This window comes from Chionomys nivalis, chromosome 6, assembly GCF_950005125.1.
Source record: "Chionomys nivalis chromosome 6, mChiNiv1.1, whole genome shotgun sequence".
In the NCBI taxonomy this organism is placed as follows: Eukaryota; Metazoa; Chordata; class Mammalia; order Rodentia; family Cricetidae; genus Chionomys; species Chionomys nivalis.
The window spans coordinates 57,002,004-57,018,659 of NC_080091.1; the positions used below are offsets into that span (position 1 = coordinate 57,002,004).

The 16,656-nt window shown below is 41.7% G+C and overlaps 1 protein-coding gene across 2 annotated transcripts in view; it reads left to right on the forward strand.

Annotated features, from left to right (window-relative positions):
* The first annotated feature begins 7,846 nt into the window (after positions 1–7,846).
* Anapc4 (anaphase promoting complex subunit 4) overlaps positions 7,847–16,656 on the forward strand; it is a 30,314-nt gene continuing 21,504 nt past the window's right edge. For both annotated transcript variants that reach the window (XM_057771737.1, XM_057771739.1), the window contains exons 1-7: positions 7,847–8,143; positions 9,452–9,557; positions 13,384–13,516; positions 15,292–15,366; positions 15,499–15,525; positions 15,618–15,662; positions 16,216–16,300. In XM_057771737.1, coding sequence (XP_057627720.1) covers positions 8,015–8,143; positions 9,452–9,557; positions 13,384–13,516; positions 15,292–15,366; positions 15,499–15,525; positions 15,618–15,662; positions 16,216–16,300 — 600 coding nt within the window. In that variant the 5' untranslated portion in view covers positions 7,847–8,014. The remainder of the gene's footprint in view (positions 8,144–9,451; positions 9,558–13,383; positions 13,517–15,291; positions 15,367–15,498; positions 15,526–15,617; positions 15,663–16,215; positions 16,301–16,656) is intronic.

Consider the following 16,656-nt stretch of genomic DNA (forward strand, 5'->3'; position numbering starts at 1 on the left):
TAGCAATTCATTGCTCCGTTTCTCTGCTAGGTACCTGACTTTTTCTATTTAAGACTGATTAGTTGTAAATGGATTAATTTGCATAATGACTTTTCTCTTGTTTCCAAACAGCTGCTCTGGAGCTCATAGTGAGCCCTTTTGGCTTGGTGTTAGCTGGAGCCCTGTGAGTACTGTACCCACTCCCTGTATTCAGGACGGGTGGATGCGTCTGTGAGATGTTTAAGCCTGGGGCAGATCAAAAGGATAGTGGTGTAGTGATGTTTTATTTGTGTTTTAACAAAGCCTGTCTGAAGGTCAGAGGCCGGGCAGTGGTGCCACACATCTTTAATCCCAGGAGACAGAGGCAGAGGGATCTCTGTTTAGTTCAAGGCTACCCTGGGCTACACAAGATTGAACCTGTCTAAAAGAGAAACAGAACTCACACAAAGATGGTCCCAGCACTTGGGATCACATGCCTTTAATTCCAGCACTAGCAAAGTAGAGACAGGAGTGATATGGCTGGGTGGAGAGAGGACTATAAGGCAGACAAGTCTGAGGTTTGGTGGAGACTGATACAGTCTGAAGACAGGATCTCCCCTTCCGTCTTAGCACTGGTAATGGTAAAAGAACTCTAGTGACTGCCCACTCTGCTTCTCTGATCTCCAGCATTAACCCCTATCTGGCTCGGAGTTTTTTATTATTAATACCAATTACAATTCGTGCTGCATAGTGGTAAACATCAGATGACATCAAAAGACAAGCCGATGGTTCAGTGGTTGAAAGTGCTTGGTATGCAAGCCTTCTGATCTGAGTTCCATACCTGGAAAAAGCCGGATGTATAACCCAGTACTCTATAGCAACATGGGAGGCAGAGCCAGAAGAATGGCCAGAAGCTCTGGGTGAGCTAGCTTATGGTACCAGTGCAGTAGCAGAAATAAGAGAGACCCTGTCAAACCACGGTGGAGGGAGAGAACTGACTGCCACACATATCTGTAGTACACGTTCCCCACATGCATGTACACATACATAAAAAAAAAAAAAAAGATTTGTTTGTTTTAGGCTAGTTAAGCTCTGAGACTTAATAAACTTCAAGAAACTTTTCACGGACCCCTTGCGTTTTGTGTTCTCTTGTGTTTAGTTTCCTTTGGTGAAACCCAGGCTCATGTGCACGCGTGCTCCCTTGTGTGTGTGTGTGTGTGTGTGTGTATGCTGGGCAAGTGTTGTAGCCCTGAACTTCACGCCCCCACCCCTCCCCACCCCTCCGTCCTGTCCTGTCATGTGTTATGCGCATGGCTGTGATGACAGGAGGGGCACAGCTGAGACATGACCTGGCGATCGCTGAGTTCATCTCTCTGCTTCCATTCTGGGGAGGGACATTGCCAGACTTTATGGTGTCTACCATACCATGGTCAAATCTATGGAATTCTCCACACCTGAGGGACCCCTGAAGAGTTGGGCCTTGATGGCCAGTGGTCATTTTATCTCCATATTCCTTCATTTTAAGATAAAATCAGTTATAAATCACATCATTCAACTAGGGACTATGGAATATACCTCCAATCTGGCTGTTCTAGAGGCTGAGGAAGGAGGATTGCTGGAACCTGTGTTTAACCCTAGCCTATTCAACACCAAGAATTCAGCATTGATTTTATCATACATTTCCCTGGGTGAAAGAAACAGTGCTTCATTAATTGCACCTACTGGTTTTTAGATTTTCTGATTTTGGAAATATTGAAATGTAGAAATTTTACATCTGAGAATTAAGGAACCTGATCCTTAGTAATAACAGTCAAGAGTAATGCACCTTTTAAAACTCTGTGGCGAGGTGATACATGCCTACAATCTCAGCTGTTTGAGAGGGTAGGATCAGAAGTTCAAGAACAACTTGGGTAACCTAGCCAGACCCTGCCTCAAGGTAAAAGCAATAAAATAAGGGGTAGGGATACGGCTTAGTTAGTGGTAGAGTATTTGCCTGGCATGAGTAATGCCTGGGTTTAACTTCCAGAACTGCAAAATGAAAATGAGCTTTAAAAAGTTGCTTTCAGGGCTGGAGTGACTGACTGTTCAGTACTTAAGAGCACCTGCTGTTTGTCCAGTCGACCTGAGTTCAGTTCCCAGCACTGCATCAGACAGTTCCCAACTGCCTATAATGCCAGATCCAGGGATCCAACATTCTCCTCTGGCTCCTGCAAACACACACATACAGACACACACGGACACACAGACATACAGATACTCAGACATACGGACACACACACACGCATGGACACGTGGGCACATACAGTTTAAAAAAAGTTATTTTCTTAGAAAATTTAAAAAATGGTTTAATGAGTCTGTTCTTACAGTCAGTGAATGCTAATTTTAGGGACATAACTGGTGTCCTGAAAATAAACTAATCAGAAAATGTCATATGTATCTCTGAGAGGTAGGATGTGAATTGAGAATGGGATCAGTTATCACTAGAAACATTAGAGCCCGTGCTTGAGACAGCAGTAGAGGATCTCTAAGCTTTTAAAGGGGAATTTTAAATGAGTAATTGTCGGGGTCCAGCCCAGACATAACTGTTTCTGGAACCAGAATGGAGGCATGGGAATTATTGAGGCACAGTTCACTCAGCAATATCAGGAGGGAGTCTCAGGGTTCATTCAAATCAGGAAGATCACCTGCGTTTATTACCCAAACAGCTTTTATATCGAAAGGTAAACTGAGGGGGAAGTTCATTAGCATTCTGTTTCCTGGGTAGCGGAGGAGAATGACTTAGGTCACATCTGCAACTATGGCTGCTCTGTTACATAGACTGAATTAACACCTCTTGGTATCAGGTTGTCTCAAAACCACTATCAAAAGCTAAGCGACCACCTTCTGTGTGGAAGGTGCCTTGTCAGGTCGCTCAGAATTCTGACTGCCATACAATTAGCAATATCCAGCTCCCCCAAGTAATAATGTAATTTGCTTTCTATTGCTATGATAAAAACCATGGCCAAACGCAACTTGGGGAACAAAGGGCTTGTATGTTCCTAGCCACAGTTCATTCATGGATCGAATTAGGGCAGGAACTTGAAGGCAGGGACTGAAGCAGAGGCCACAGGAATACTGCTTACTCTCAGTGGCTAGCTAGCTCAGTTTGCTTTCTTAGAAAACCCAGGATAGCCTGCCCAGAGGTGGCTCCATCCACAATAGGCTGGACTCTCATATATTAATTATTAGCCAAGAAAATGTTCCACCTCCGTACAGGTCAATCTTATGGAGGCATTTTCTCAACTGAGGTTAACCTCTTTCAAAGTGACCCTAGCTTGTGGCCCATTGACAAAAAAGTAACCGGCACAATAATTACAGGTAAATTTCATTTTACTTATATTACAAAATATCTGGTGCTGGGTTGGTGATGTGGGACTCCCCTCTGTATGCTGTGAATATGTTTTATTGCCATTGGTTAATAAAGAAGCTGTTTCGGCCAGTGGCTTAGCAGATTAGAGCTAGACTGAAAAACTAAACTGAATGCTGGGATAAAGGAGGCAGAGGCAGTGAGAAGCCATGTAGCCACCAGACGGGAAAGAAGTGAGCTGCCAGCCAGAACTTTGCCAGTAGGCCACTACCTCGTGGTGATGCACAAATTAATAGAGGTGAGTTATTTTAAGATGTAAGGGTTAGCTAGAAATATGCATAAGCTGATAGGCCAAGTAGTGTTGTAATAATACAGTTTCTGTGTGGTTATTTCAGGTCTAGGTGGCTGGGAAATGAATGAGCAGCCTCCAACAACAGGTGGCTTAGTAGTTAATGATGCTGCCAAGCCTGCGTTTGATAGTTGGAGCCCAAATGGTGGAAGAGAACCAATTCCTGAAACAGAATGGGCAGTACAGAGAAAAGGTAACCGAACCACTTAAAAGAATGTAGATTAAAAGGTGTGGGTTAATTTAAGTTACATGAGTTAATGGAAAAAGCCTAAGTTAGAATCTGTTTACAGATTTTATTTCTCCCTGGAAGATTTAGACTTCCAACATCAGCACCCATTTTATCTACCCTTTTGTCTCATGTGTTTTATAGGTGCTCAGTAAAAGTTAGGTGGATGTGGTAATATTTTGTTTGTGCTGTAACAAATAAAGCTTGCCTGAAGATCAGAGGGTAGAGCTAGCCAATAGGTAACTATAAAGGCCAGGCAGTAGTGGGCACACATCTGAGATCCCAGCACTTGGGAGGCACATGCCTTTAATCCCAGCACTAGGGAGGTGGAGACAGGAATATAAGGTGTGTGGAGACAGGAGCTCAGGCCCATTCAATCTGAGGATTCATAGAGACAGGAGCCCAGCCCATTCGGTTAGAGGAGTCAATAGAGGTAAGAACTCTAGTGGCTGCCCGCTCTGCTTCTTTGATCTTTCAGCTTTCATCCCTTAATATCTGACTCTGGGTTTTTAATATTAAGATCAATTAGAACCTAGTTTTAGAGGCATTGCAGACATAACTGAGATAGGTGGAGGACTTGCTTTTGTCTTCTTCGGAAGTGAAAAAGGGAAAACAGACAACAGCTCTAGGAGGGATGTAGCATGGCGCATGACCCTAATTCATCTTAATTTAAAAAACCTGGAGTCAGATATGGGGTAAAAGCTGAAAGATCAGAGAAGTAAAGGACCAGCCACAGTTACCTCTTACCTTTCTGACTTCTCAAATCAAAAGGGCCAAGCTCCTATCTCCATCCCACCTTACCCCTTCCTGCCTGTCTGTATAGACCTCCAGACCTCTATGGTTAACTAGTGGCTAGCTAGTGTGATCTTCAGGCAAGCTTTATTTGTCAGAACACAAACATGATCAACATTTCCCCCTTTTGTCTAAAATAAAGAGGTTATAACTAACATAGAAAAACTATACACAATAAGTACAATAACTATGTACAAACATGTACAGACAATAATTATATTAGCAACATCTAGTCTATTAACATTTGACAAATTCAGAGAAAATACTCCGTTATTTATCCTATCTTGGTGAGTTCAAAGTGTTGTATCTAACTCACTTTCTATCCCAACCTGCATTACCAACCAAAAACTGTCTTTGGATGTCTCTCAACCCTATACACTTGACACCTCTTTATGTGAGTTTCTTTTTTGAATTTGTTAACAAGGAAAGACTAACTATAACTATCTAGTCTTCAACTCCATCAGAGACCTGAGAAGGCAATAATATTACCTAAGTAAGCAGGAAGAGCCAGTAAGTGACTTCAGAAACTATGAGAAATGACAGAACAGCTGGCTGCCTGGACAGTTGCACGGGGACTAATGGTCCTCGTAATGGTCCAACGGCAGTGCTGGGAGGACACTGAGGCCTTGAACTTCATAAAGAAATGAACAGCTGGACTTTGGGAGTAAAAATAAAAATGTTTTGTTGTTGACGACCCTTTCAGTGTAATGTAGAAAATTAAATATGGAAAACAGTCTACAAAGGGTCCTGATTTCCTGTCCCCCTCCTTACCATGTCCTCCTCTTTGTTCCCTCCTATGGAGCTACAGAGCTGCAACACATCTCTGGCCAGTGAAATAAAATTCTCTCTCTCTCTCTCTCTCTCTCTCTCTCTCTCTCTCTCTCTCTCTCTCTCTCTCTCTGTGTGTGTGTGTGTAAAATATACTTTCTTCAGGGAATTTCATCTTTCCATGTGTTAGAATAACTTAATGTACTAACTTAGCTCTGTACAGACTAGGAACTGATGGCAGAAGTCTCTTGTCTTCCTTGGGTTTGACCAGAGATTCTCACCTGCATCACATAAGACTTCCATTCTTGGGAAGCTGGCATACAGAATAATATGTTTTCCTGCTAGTTGGTGTAAATACCAACTTTAAGTGGAAATGCCAGGTAACAGAACACTTTCTGCCTCAGATCCTTAACCACATTCCTTAAGAGGCTAACACTCTTGGGGCTGCATGGGTCAGGAAGCACTTCCACCAAATGCAAAGGAAAAATCCAATTTCACTTATTTGATGTAATTTTAATTGGAACATTAAGACACGGGTTAAATTACTTGAGGGTTAGCTAAGAAGGTCATTACAATAAAGTGAAGATAAGGTCACTACTGTTTGATTTCGGGTATTTATTTTCAGTGTAAATGTTAACTCAGCAAGATTGAGGAGAATAGTACCAGAGTGACTGAAAAGATCTCAGAACGCTGAGAGGTGGCTTTTAGTCAGTACCAGGATTTCTAGTGTTTCTTTCATGTTACTATGTAAACCAGCAGGGTGTTAAATGTGCACACCGAGGACCTAAGCCTGAGCTGGGCATGGATTTGCATGTTTGGAATCCCAGCCTGGGATTCACCAAGGCTAGATGGTGAGTTCGAAGCCTGCCTGGGTAACATAGCGAGACCCCCCCATTTGGAGGCAAGAAGAAACAGCCTGAGGGGTTGGGTCTGTTTCTATATCTGCAGGTGGGAATGGTGTGGCTGAACAATTAAAGGCAAAAGGAAACTTTACTGCCTGGTCACTTATCAGTAACCGTGATCCAGGGACACACAGACGTTAAAAGGATCTCTCAAATTGCAATCCCAAGAAAGTCAGTTACATCCCCCTTAATTTTTTCAGTTAGATTCTTTTGTGTAGAAATATGAAGCATGTTTAAGCTACCCCTCCCCCAAAACGTTATTGGAAATGTTTAGTGAACTGTACCTTTTCATAGATGTGAGAATCAATGTATAAAGATGGAATTCTTCAGGATGGATTTACCATATCTTAAAAAAGATCCTATGGTTGGACATTTATTTGGTTTTCCCTTTTTCCACTATGTTAACATATTTCTTATCCAATCTGGAACTTCCTTAGGGTAAATAGATGTGTCACGTTAATAAATATCATGCATTGCTTACTATACACTGCGCTGTTTGTTTCATATGTAAAAGTAATCACATTGGTAAGTTCTTGTTTCCTATAAATGCAAACACATTTCTTATACATGCAAATACTGTGGTTCTAGAACGCTTATTAGAACTTCGAACTGGAGGCACTTGAGTTAGTCTCTGAATTTCTTTCCGAGGACAGTAAGTGAAGGAGTAAGGAGACAGTTTAAAAATGAAAGAAAAAAGAGTACTTCAGATGATAAACTGTGGCTCACTCTGGCCAGAAGAGTCCTCTCCCATCTTGTAGTATGGGCTTTATTCTTGAAACTGCCCCTCAGCTCAGTTGTAATCAGCATACCGACTACTGACTTTGCCTGGGCGGTGTCTGTCCACAGTCACTCACAGAATGAGTGCTTAGATAGCTGTAGAACAAATTTTGGTTCCTCTTAACTGTGTTAGATTTGTGAAGTGCTCATTTAAATAGTGTGAGAAATCAAACTATTGTTTGTTCCGTGTCACGGAGGGTGAAAGCTCTTTAACATTTGGCTGTAAATCGGAATCATTTAGTGTTTTTTTAATGGTTAATTAACTTTTAATTTGCTAAAATGCTGCCCGATAGGGAGGTTTGTTTGTTTGTTTGTTGTTGCTTTCCTCTCTCTCCAGTTATTCTGTGCAGCCAGGGCTGGAAACTACCAAGAGGTATCAAAGACGGTTCAGTGTGTGGATCGGGAGTTTTGATCAGAGCATAAACCTGTGGCAATGCCTTTTTCCACAGCAGAGAATTTCTGAGCAAAAGGAAAAGACGCGGAAGCGTTCCATAGATCTGCACATACACACTAAGGATTGCTCTCGGTGCTTGCCGGACAACCGGTTAGCAGAAATAGCGAAGCCCAAGGACCTCAGAGCACACTCCGCCCTGGCACTTACAGCTTTGCCTGCCGCACTCGCCCGCCCCGCCCACACAGCCCCGCCCCTCGTCCGTTCGCCCCGCCCCGCTCCGCTGGCGCGCCACTCACTTCCTCTCGCGAGGACGTCCTGGTTTCGGCGCCGGAAGCTTCCTCTGAGCGCGGAGGGCGGAGGGACAGGGCGGGGAAGGCCGCTGGCTAGGCGTAGGCCGGGTTTGTGACTCTGGCAGGTACCGCTGCAGGCGGGACTCTGCGCCAAGGCTAGTAGCCCGGTGCTCCTGCGGCCTTCCCCTGAGCATCGTTGCAGGACCGTCCACATGCTGCGCTTTCCGACATGTTTCCCATCCTTCCGGGTGGTGGGAGAGAAGCAGCTGCCACAGGAGATTGTTTTCCTAGTCTGGTCACCCAAGCGGGACCTCATTGCTTTGGCCAACACTACAGGCGAGGTAAGTGAGCCGGCGAGGAACCCGTCACGCCTCCAGCCTCAGTTTCCCCTTTTGCAGACATGGCGGATCAGCTGTCTGCCCTGCCCCTACATCTCATCGTGGCAGTTGACCTCACGTGAAAGTGTAAAGTACCGTCTCTGCTAAACATGGTTTATAGTTCTATTTCCTTTGTGGTTAAAAGAACAGATGCCCACAAAGTTGTGCACGCTCAGGCCTCCATGAATTGATTTGGCCAGGGATGCACCATCCGATCAGACTCCACAGACTCCACCCAGACATGGCTTTCCGATTAGCAGAAGAATGAAGATGAACAGTTGTCACGTCTAGCTGGACGTGTGTGTGTGTGTGTGTGTGTGTGTGTGTGTGTGAAGTTGCTACGGAGGATGCTTCAGAGTTTTTACATCTTGGTGACATCTAGCTAACTATTTAAAAGATCATTAAGTTTACAGGCTGGTGTCTCACAGGATTCCTGGCAGAACGTGTGTGAGCGTTGCCAGTCAAACATGCTTTATCGGGTATATAACCAGCGCATACTCCAACTTTCTGTCAAGAATTACTGTTTACTTGGCAGCCATCTTGAAAGAAAACCTTCACGCATGCCTATTTTCTCCTCACCTTTTGGTAGTTTTCCCCTGACAGTAGTCAGGTAATTGGTGTGTATGCAGCCAAGTATGGAAAACTAGATGGGAGGGCGATCTAGGGAAACTTAGTGTACCCAGTTGCATTATCATGGTGTCTGCCATGCCTTTGCCCTGAGATCCATGGCCAGAGCGTGACGTAGCCTAAAGCATGGGCTAAAGTCGCAGTCGTTGTTATTTTACTTTGCCATAGCTACCGTTTGGTGCTGTTTGTGTGACTTCTTTTGTTGTCGGCTTGGATAGTCTTAACCTTTTCCAAAAACTAAGTTTAAACGGGCCTGGAGACATGGCTCAGCAATCACGAGCACTTGGTGTTCTTGGAGATGGCCTGGGTTTTGCCCACAGCGCCGGTATAACTATAACGCCAGTTCTGGGGAACTCTGATGCCCTTCTCTGGCCTCCTCAGGCACTGACTGCCCAGTTATGGTACAAATGCATTCATGTAGGCAAGATACTCATACAAGTATGTTTAGGGTACAGGGCTGAGTTGGGCCTTCTCAGTTCACCCGTGTCTTTGAAAATATCTTATATTCATTCAGACACTGTTCTCTTTTCTTTGGATAGCTAAGTACTCAAATAATAATTAAAAAATTTTATTCTGTGTATCTAGGTCCCTTTTATTTCTGAAAATGAGTCTGCAAGTTTCTGCTATTATATCTTTTCGTCTTAGGTTTTACTTCATCGGCTTGCGAGTTTTCATCGAGTTTGGAGTTTTCCACCAAATGAAAATACAGGAAAAGAAGTGACCTGTTTGGCCTGGAGACCAGATGGCAAACGTAATGATAATGTTATAAACATACTCTTCATTTTCATAAAGTATATTCTAAAAGGAAGCCTGTTTTATAAAAGAATACATTTTTCTTGTTATATTTTAGTTATGATTTTGTTTCTGTTATACAGGTCTTACTGTAGAGCCCTGACTAGCCGGGACTAGAACTTAGAGAGCTCCACCTGCCTCTGCCTTCAAGTGCTGGGACTAAAGATACCTGACCTTATATTAGAATTATAAATACTAGTTTGAGATTTTTTTTTTTTAGAATGTTTAAAAGTTTTTTCATGTAAGTCTGTTGCTGGCAAAGATGACTCTTTAGTGAACTTTGTGGCACATGGGATCGGAGCCTAACACATTCACAAAGTACTCGGCTTGTGTTCTCGCTGCTCTTTTGTCCTTCACTGTTTGACAAGTGTCAGTCACCACTCACCAGTCCTTTCGGTGCCATCAGAGCCTTCTTTTCCACCCAATTCATTTAGCACTGAATGTGAGGTTCATCAATACCCTGTGTGCAGGCAGCTTGCCACACCTGAGGGCCTGTCCTCTGTGACCATGCCTCCATTTCCACAAGGTCTGATTGTTTGGTGTGTGTGTATGTGTATTTTTGTTTTTTTTGTTTTTTTTTGTGTGTGTGTGTTTACATTGGTAGTTTCTTGAGCTGTTGTTCACAGTGTCAGAATAGTAAAATGCTATGGGCTGCAGCCTGAAGTTTATCAGGGTGTCCAACCTGTGGTCTGTAGGCTATACATAGGGCTGTGGATAACAATGAGTGTGGCCCAATACAAAATTGTTAACATGTTCAAAACATAGTTTGTTTGTTTGTTTTTTTGCAAATGCGGTTGCACAGTTTTCCAGTGTGGACTGTATAGATGACAACATTGTATTACCATGGTAAAAGATTGAACAAGCCTGAAGGTACTTTTTAAAAAAAAAAAAAAAAACAAAATGCAAATTGCCTTTGTAAAATGAATAGGTCCTCTTGCTTGATTTTTTTCTAGATAAAGATAAATAAGTACTTAAAACTTCTTTAAAATCATATCACCTAGCAATGAATGTGTTTTAGTGAGCCAATGGCAACACTCCCTGATAAAATATGTGTGTAGAGATCCATTTGTGCACTCTCATCAGAATTCATTTAATACATACTATTCCACTACATTTGGTTCAGGCTGATTGTTCAGGCCAAATAGAAACAGATTTGCCATGTTAAGTGACCACATACCATTGTATTTATATATTGCAATTTACATCTTTTGGTCATAATGCTTTTTTTTTTTTTTAAAGATTTTATTTATTTATTATGTATACAATATTGTGCCCCCATGTATGCCTGCAGGCCAGAAGAGGGCACCAGATCTCATTACAGATGGTTGTGAGCCACCATGTGGTTGCTGGGAATTGAACTCAGGTCCTCTGGAAGAACAGTCAGTGCTCTTAACCACTGAGCCATCTCTCCAGCACCCATAATGCTTATTTTATTGCTGGTTTTCAGCTTTTAGGTAGTGGATAAGTTAAGTATTCTGAACAGGTAGGAGAACTTGGTGTGATTAACTCCTTAGATTAATTCCTAAATATAGAATTTCCAGGGACCAAAGGGATGGCTCAGTGGTTAAGAGCACTGACTGATCTTCCAGAGAACCCTGGTTTGATTCCCAGCACCTGTATAGCAGTTCACAACTGTCTGTAACTGGAGTTTCAGGGGACCCAACACCCATGGCAAAACACAAATGCACATAAAATAAAAGAATTTTTATTTTTAGGATTGCTTTAAAATACCATACTCATCCTCTGCTTTTTCTTAGAAGATGAATAAAGTGTATAAAATCAGAGGGACGTGGCTCTGTAGGTTACAGTGTTTGTCGCCAAGCCTCAGAGCCCAAGAATCTGACCTCCAGTACACGCTTGATGAGAGAAGAGAACTGACTCCCATAAATTGTTCTTTGACTGCCGCACATTTTGAGGACTTTATTATTCATCTAAAAGTATAGAAGCTCCAAGAGAAATCATTAAAGCCAAATGTATGTTAAAATGTGTCTCATATAAACAGAATTTTATGTTTTTATTAAAGTAATCATTTTAAATCATTTTAAGATTTTTGAGAGTGGTGGCTGGAGCCCTTGCCTAGTGGTGCAGGCCTATAATCCCAACTATTTGGAATTCTGAGGCAGGAGGATAACTGACTTGAGTGAGTTTGAGGATAGCCTTGGCAACTTAGAACTTTTTTCAAAATAAAAAGTAAAATGGGCTGGATTTTGAAGGACATCTGGGTCATTTCCATTTGCTAGCTATTACAAATAAAGCTGCTATTAGTATTTGTTTAAAAGAAAGAGTGCTGGGGATATAGCTTAGTAGTAGAATGTGTGAGGGAGCTTAGGTTTAGTTCCCAGCACAGCAAAAAACAAAACAGAACAAAAGACATAAAGATGGGGAGGGGCAAGCTGGTTTAGCCTTCTCCAGGCAGTGGCTTGTAGGAGTGTGAGGTGACTCTGAAGCTCTGAAGTTGTGCATGTTAGGAGATGATGACTTACCTAAAGGAACTACACTAGATAGTTCAGCCACAGCCAGAGGACAGAGATTCCTGGCATCTGTTCCTCTTGTTTCTTAGCATGGGATGGAATAAAGAGAATAAAAAGATTTTAAGCAAACAGCAAATGGAGCCACGTTCTGTCTTGTAGACTTGTGAACAGGACTGGGGGACAACAATGGTGGTATATATCTCTTGTGAGTCATCTCCCAGCACTTGCTAGATGTTTTCTTGTTGAAAGCGGGTCCCAGTCTAGAGACTTTGTTGTGTAAGTTAATAAATAGAGTATGTGGGAAGATAGTAGACAAGTGAAGTAGTTTAAACACGTGACAATAAGCTTAAGTAATAGGCATAACTATATGCAAGGATCTCTTTAAGTCTCTAAAATATTACCTAAAGGAATAGATAAACCCATAAAAGTCTCACCAACGTGGCTCTTTAAACAGGAGCTGAACAAAGAAACAATGGAAATGTTAATGTGAACAGGAGAAAGCCCAGGAGGCCTCACCCTGCACAAAGAACTACAGGCAACTAAGAAATGTGAGAACAGGAGAAATGGTTTTCCTCAGGGAAGAGTACACAATTGTCTATCCATTACAAGTGGGCAGCCCTGAAAACATGCAAGTAACATACAAACTGAGCAGATTGTATATATGTATTCAGGAATATGTATATATGTACATACGTAACAACAGTTAATTAAAAGAAAAGAGGAGCCAGGCAGTGATGGTGCACACCTTTAATCCCAGCACTCGGGAGGCAGAGGCAGGTGGATCTCTGAGTTTCAGGCCAACCTGGTATACAGAGCAAATTCCAGGACAGCCAGAGCTACACAGAGAAATCCTGTCTCAAAAAATGAAAACAAAGAACAATTTAAAAAAAAAGGAGGGGGGGCGTGAATTTAGAAGATTTGGAAGAGAGCAAGGAGAGGTATATGGGATGATTTGGAGGGAGGAAAGGGAAGAGGAAGTGATGTGATTGTATTATAGTCTCAAAAAATAAAAGCTTTTGCTTTAGTTACATTTGCTTGTGATGTGTGTGGGATGCCTGTGCCGTAGCACGTGCTGAGACAGGACAGCCTGTAGAAATCGTTTCCATTCTTCCACCCTGTGGCATCCGGGGAAAAACTCAATCAGGCCAATAACAAAAGTTTTCACTTGCTGAGCCGTCTTGCTGGCTCCCAAAAAAGAATTTGTAGGTAATTAGAATGTGTTTGAAAAAGTAAAATTGGACAGTAAGTGAAATACTCGTTTTTCTGAAATAATCATGCTAATTTAGTCTGATTATTTTCTTACATTTTTTTTAGTTTTGGCCTTTGCTCTCGCTGATACCAAGAAGATTATTTTGTGTGATGTAGAAAAGCCTGAAAGCTTACACTCTTTCTCCGTGGAGGCTCCGGTTTCCTGTATGCATTGGATGGAGGTGACTGTGGAAAGCAGGTAGAATACCACGGGGAAGACTTGGGAGGTTTTCCAAGCTTGTTGTCATGTTATTTCTGAGACATGTCCTTGCTCTATGGCTAGGCCATTCTCAAGCTTGAGATCCTTTTGCTTCTCTGCTTCACAAATGTAGGGTGATCGTGGACATTTTACAGGCACCGCCAGCTGAAATTTTCATTGTTTAGAGTGGAAATGACTGTCAGCGCTGTGATTCCGTATACACTGCGGCTTTTAGTTGAAATTATCTAGATAGAGTGGTTGTGCTTATTTTATTTGTGTGTGTGCCATCTGTTTTGCGAGGAGCTCTGTCATGTGTTAATGGACATTCTTAGGGCATGAACAGTGCTGGACGGAGCAGACAGCCTGATAGGTTCCTTCTGTGTTCTTGGCCTGGGTCTTTCCCCTGTTCCCTGGAATAGTTTTTCCTTAGTCTGTGTAGACGAGGAGGAACTGCTAAGGCATCAGTGACACTGGCTCATATTGGGGACAGAAGGATTTTTGAAAATTGAGTCCTTTTTTCCAGTAGTTTTTTTCTTACTGATTTTCACTAAATTACTATCAAATGAAATTATAAATCCTGAATGTTAATTGACAGCTTTCTTAAGCGGTACATAAGAAACAGGGGACAAGGATTTAGCCTGAGTTTGAAATTCATTAAAGATAAGCCAGAGTGATCAACCATCTTCTGATGCTCAAGGATAACAGATAATTACATGAGTTTAGAAGGTGAGGGAAACAACATGTCTTGTGATTTGTATCCCAGCCCATCTCCAAAGGGAGATTCTAGCACTGTGTGTTCCAGGGTGAAAACCGTGATTTCAGGTCACTACTTTTTCACTTTCTCAGCCATTTACCTCCAATTGTATTTGGAGGTAGAATTGAGAAAGAAAAGGCAATAAAGATTACCTGACCAGCCTGGTCTACAAGAGCTAGTTCCAGGACAAGCACCAAAGCTACAGAGAAACCCTGTCTCAAAAAACCAAAAAAAAAAAAAAAAAAAAAAAAAAAAAAGATTACCTGAGCCGTCCATGGTGGTGCACACCTATAATCCCAGCTGTGAAGAATATTTCAGGAAGCTGGAGGATGCCTCAGCAGTTAAGAACACTTCCTGCTCTTGCAGAGGACCTGGGTTTGGTTGCCAGCATCCACACGATGGCTCACAACTATAACCCCAGTTCCAGGCATCTGCTGCTCTCTTCTGACCTCAGGCAGCAGGCACATATGTGGTGTATACACATCCTTGCAGGCAGAACACACATACACATAATAAATCCAAAAAGAATGAAAAATATAGACTATTCAGAAATAATGGCAAATGGCATAGTTTTATATACCCACCAGACTGCCACATCCCCAAGTCGGTATAAGCCATAGAACCAGTTATTAAATGATACAATAATTACTCTAAGTTGCTTTAAATTATTCTTAGCACTTTGTTTACTGTGGTTTCTTAGATCAAATTCAGAAATCATAAGCTCACAGTTTATCTGAATATTGAATACATATAAATATATTCATATGCTGACAAAAATCATTTCTTGATATTTCTCTATATGTACAGTGAATAGGTGTTTGTCAGTTTGTTTTGAAACAAAACAAAAACCTCAATTCCCCCTTTGTCTTATCACACAGGATTGCTAACAATGTTTGTTTTATATGTATCTCTGTGGTGAAATTATAAAACTAGGAATCTTTTTTTGCTGCATTTATTTTTAATGGAAAGAGAAGTCGAATCTTTGCTGTTGTGTGATACTTGGTTTCCCCCTCCCTTTTAGTGTCTTAACATCATTTTATAATGCTGAGGATGAATCCAACCTTCTCTTGCCTAAGCTGCCCACACTGCCGAAAAAGTATGTATCGGTTTTCTTTCTCTCGAATGAGCCCTGCCATTTCTCTTCCCCTTTAACATATTACCAGTTTCCCATGCGTTTCTCAAGAGTAAACCTTATCTCTATTTTCTCTTATCTCTTATTTTCTTATAGTTACAGCAACACCTCAAAAATATTTAGGTAAGTATACCTTTCTTATTTTCAAATGAGGTGGTCTTTTATTATTTGAAAGATAATATTGAAGGATGACCCAATTTATGTTTTTGTTTTAGTGAAGAAAATTCTGATGAAATTATTAAGCTCTTAGGAGATGTCAGGTAAATTTTACAGATGTCTTGTTTTATTTCTTGAAGTTGATGTTTGTATCTGTGGCAGTTTTCAGAACGTGAGCAGCGGATTCTTCCTCTTGTTACTTCACTGTTGACGTTGAAATCTCTAGCAGCATACAGATAGCAGTGTCTATTGTGTGGCCGTTGATTTTTCTAAATCTTAGTAATGTCGTAGTGCATCTTCACAGGATAGAGGTGCTAGGGTTTCTAGGTTTAATTTTAATTTCCCAAGTTTTTAAAGTCTATTTAATGTATTTTTTATTACCGTCATAGGAACTGATGGCACTGTGTGTTAGTTGGCAGATGGATCATTTCATTACTGATTGTGTGAAATACAGTTGGTGCCAGGGAATTTTACTGTAAACAGAATTTTTTGGGGAAGCTATTGGGAAGTCTATTGTTCATTTTGAAAAAAAAGTAACAGGCCTTAGTATTAGTAGCAGGGCTTGCTGTGTGCAGTGCAGCTGTAAGCTTAGGTTGGCAGCTCCTATCTCAGCTCTGCTGTCAGTCGGCCTCAGCGTGTCGCATTGTTCTCAATCAGGCTGAACATCCTTGTCCTTGGAGGAAGCTCTGGATTTATTGAGCTTTATGCTTATGGGATGTTCAAAATTGCCCGAGTAACAGGGGTAAGTTCTTCAAAATTTTCTGTTTCTCTTAGAAAACGGCAGCTGATTTACCTACAGAACAAGGAGAGAGCAGGTTAACTTTGTTCATGTTGAAATGTTTAGAGGTTAATTTTAGTAAGATAGAATTTAGTGTTCCTGTGTTTGTAGCAGTCAGGAGCTACTGGTGGAGCTAGTCAAGTTATTCCCTTTTACAGACTGGCATGGTCCACTTGATTATGATTGGTTGATTTTTAAGTCTGCAGTGGGCAGGAGTGAAAGTGGGTGATTGGCATGTGAAAGCAGTCACAAAAGCAGCCCTCAGCGTGGTACCAGCTCTCCCTGGGATGTGAAGTCTTCTTACTCATGAAGGGGGAGAG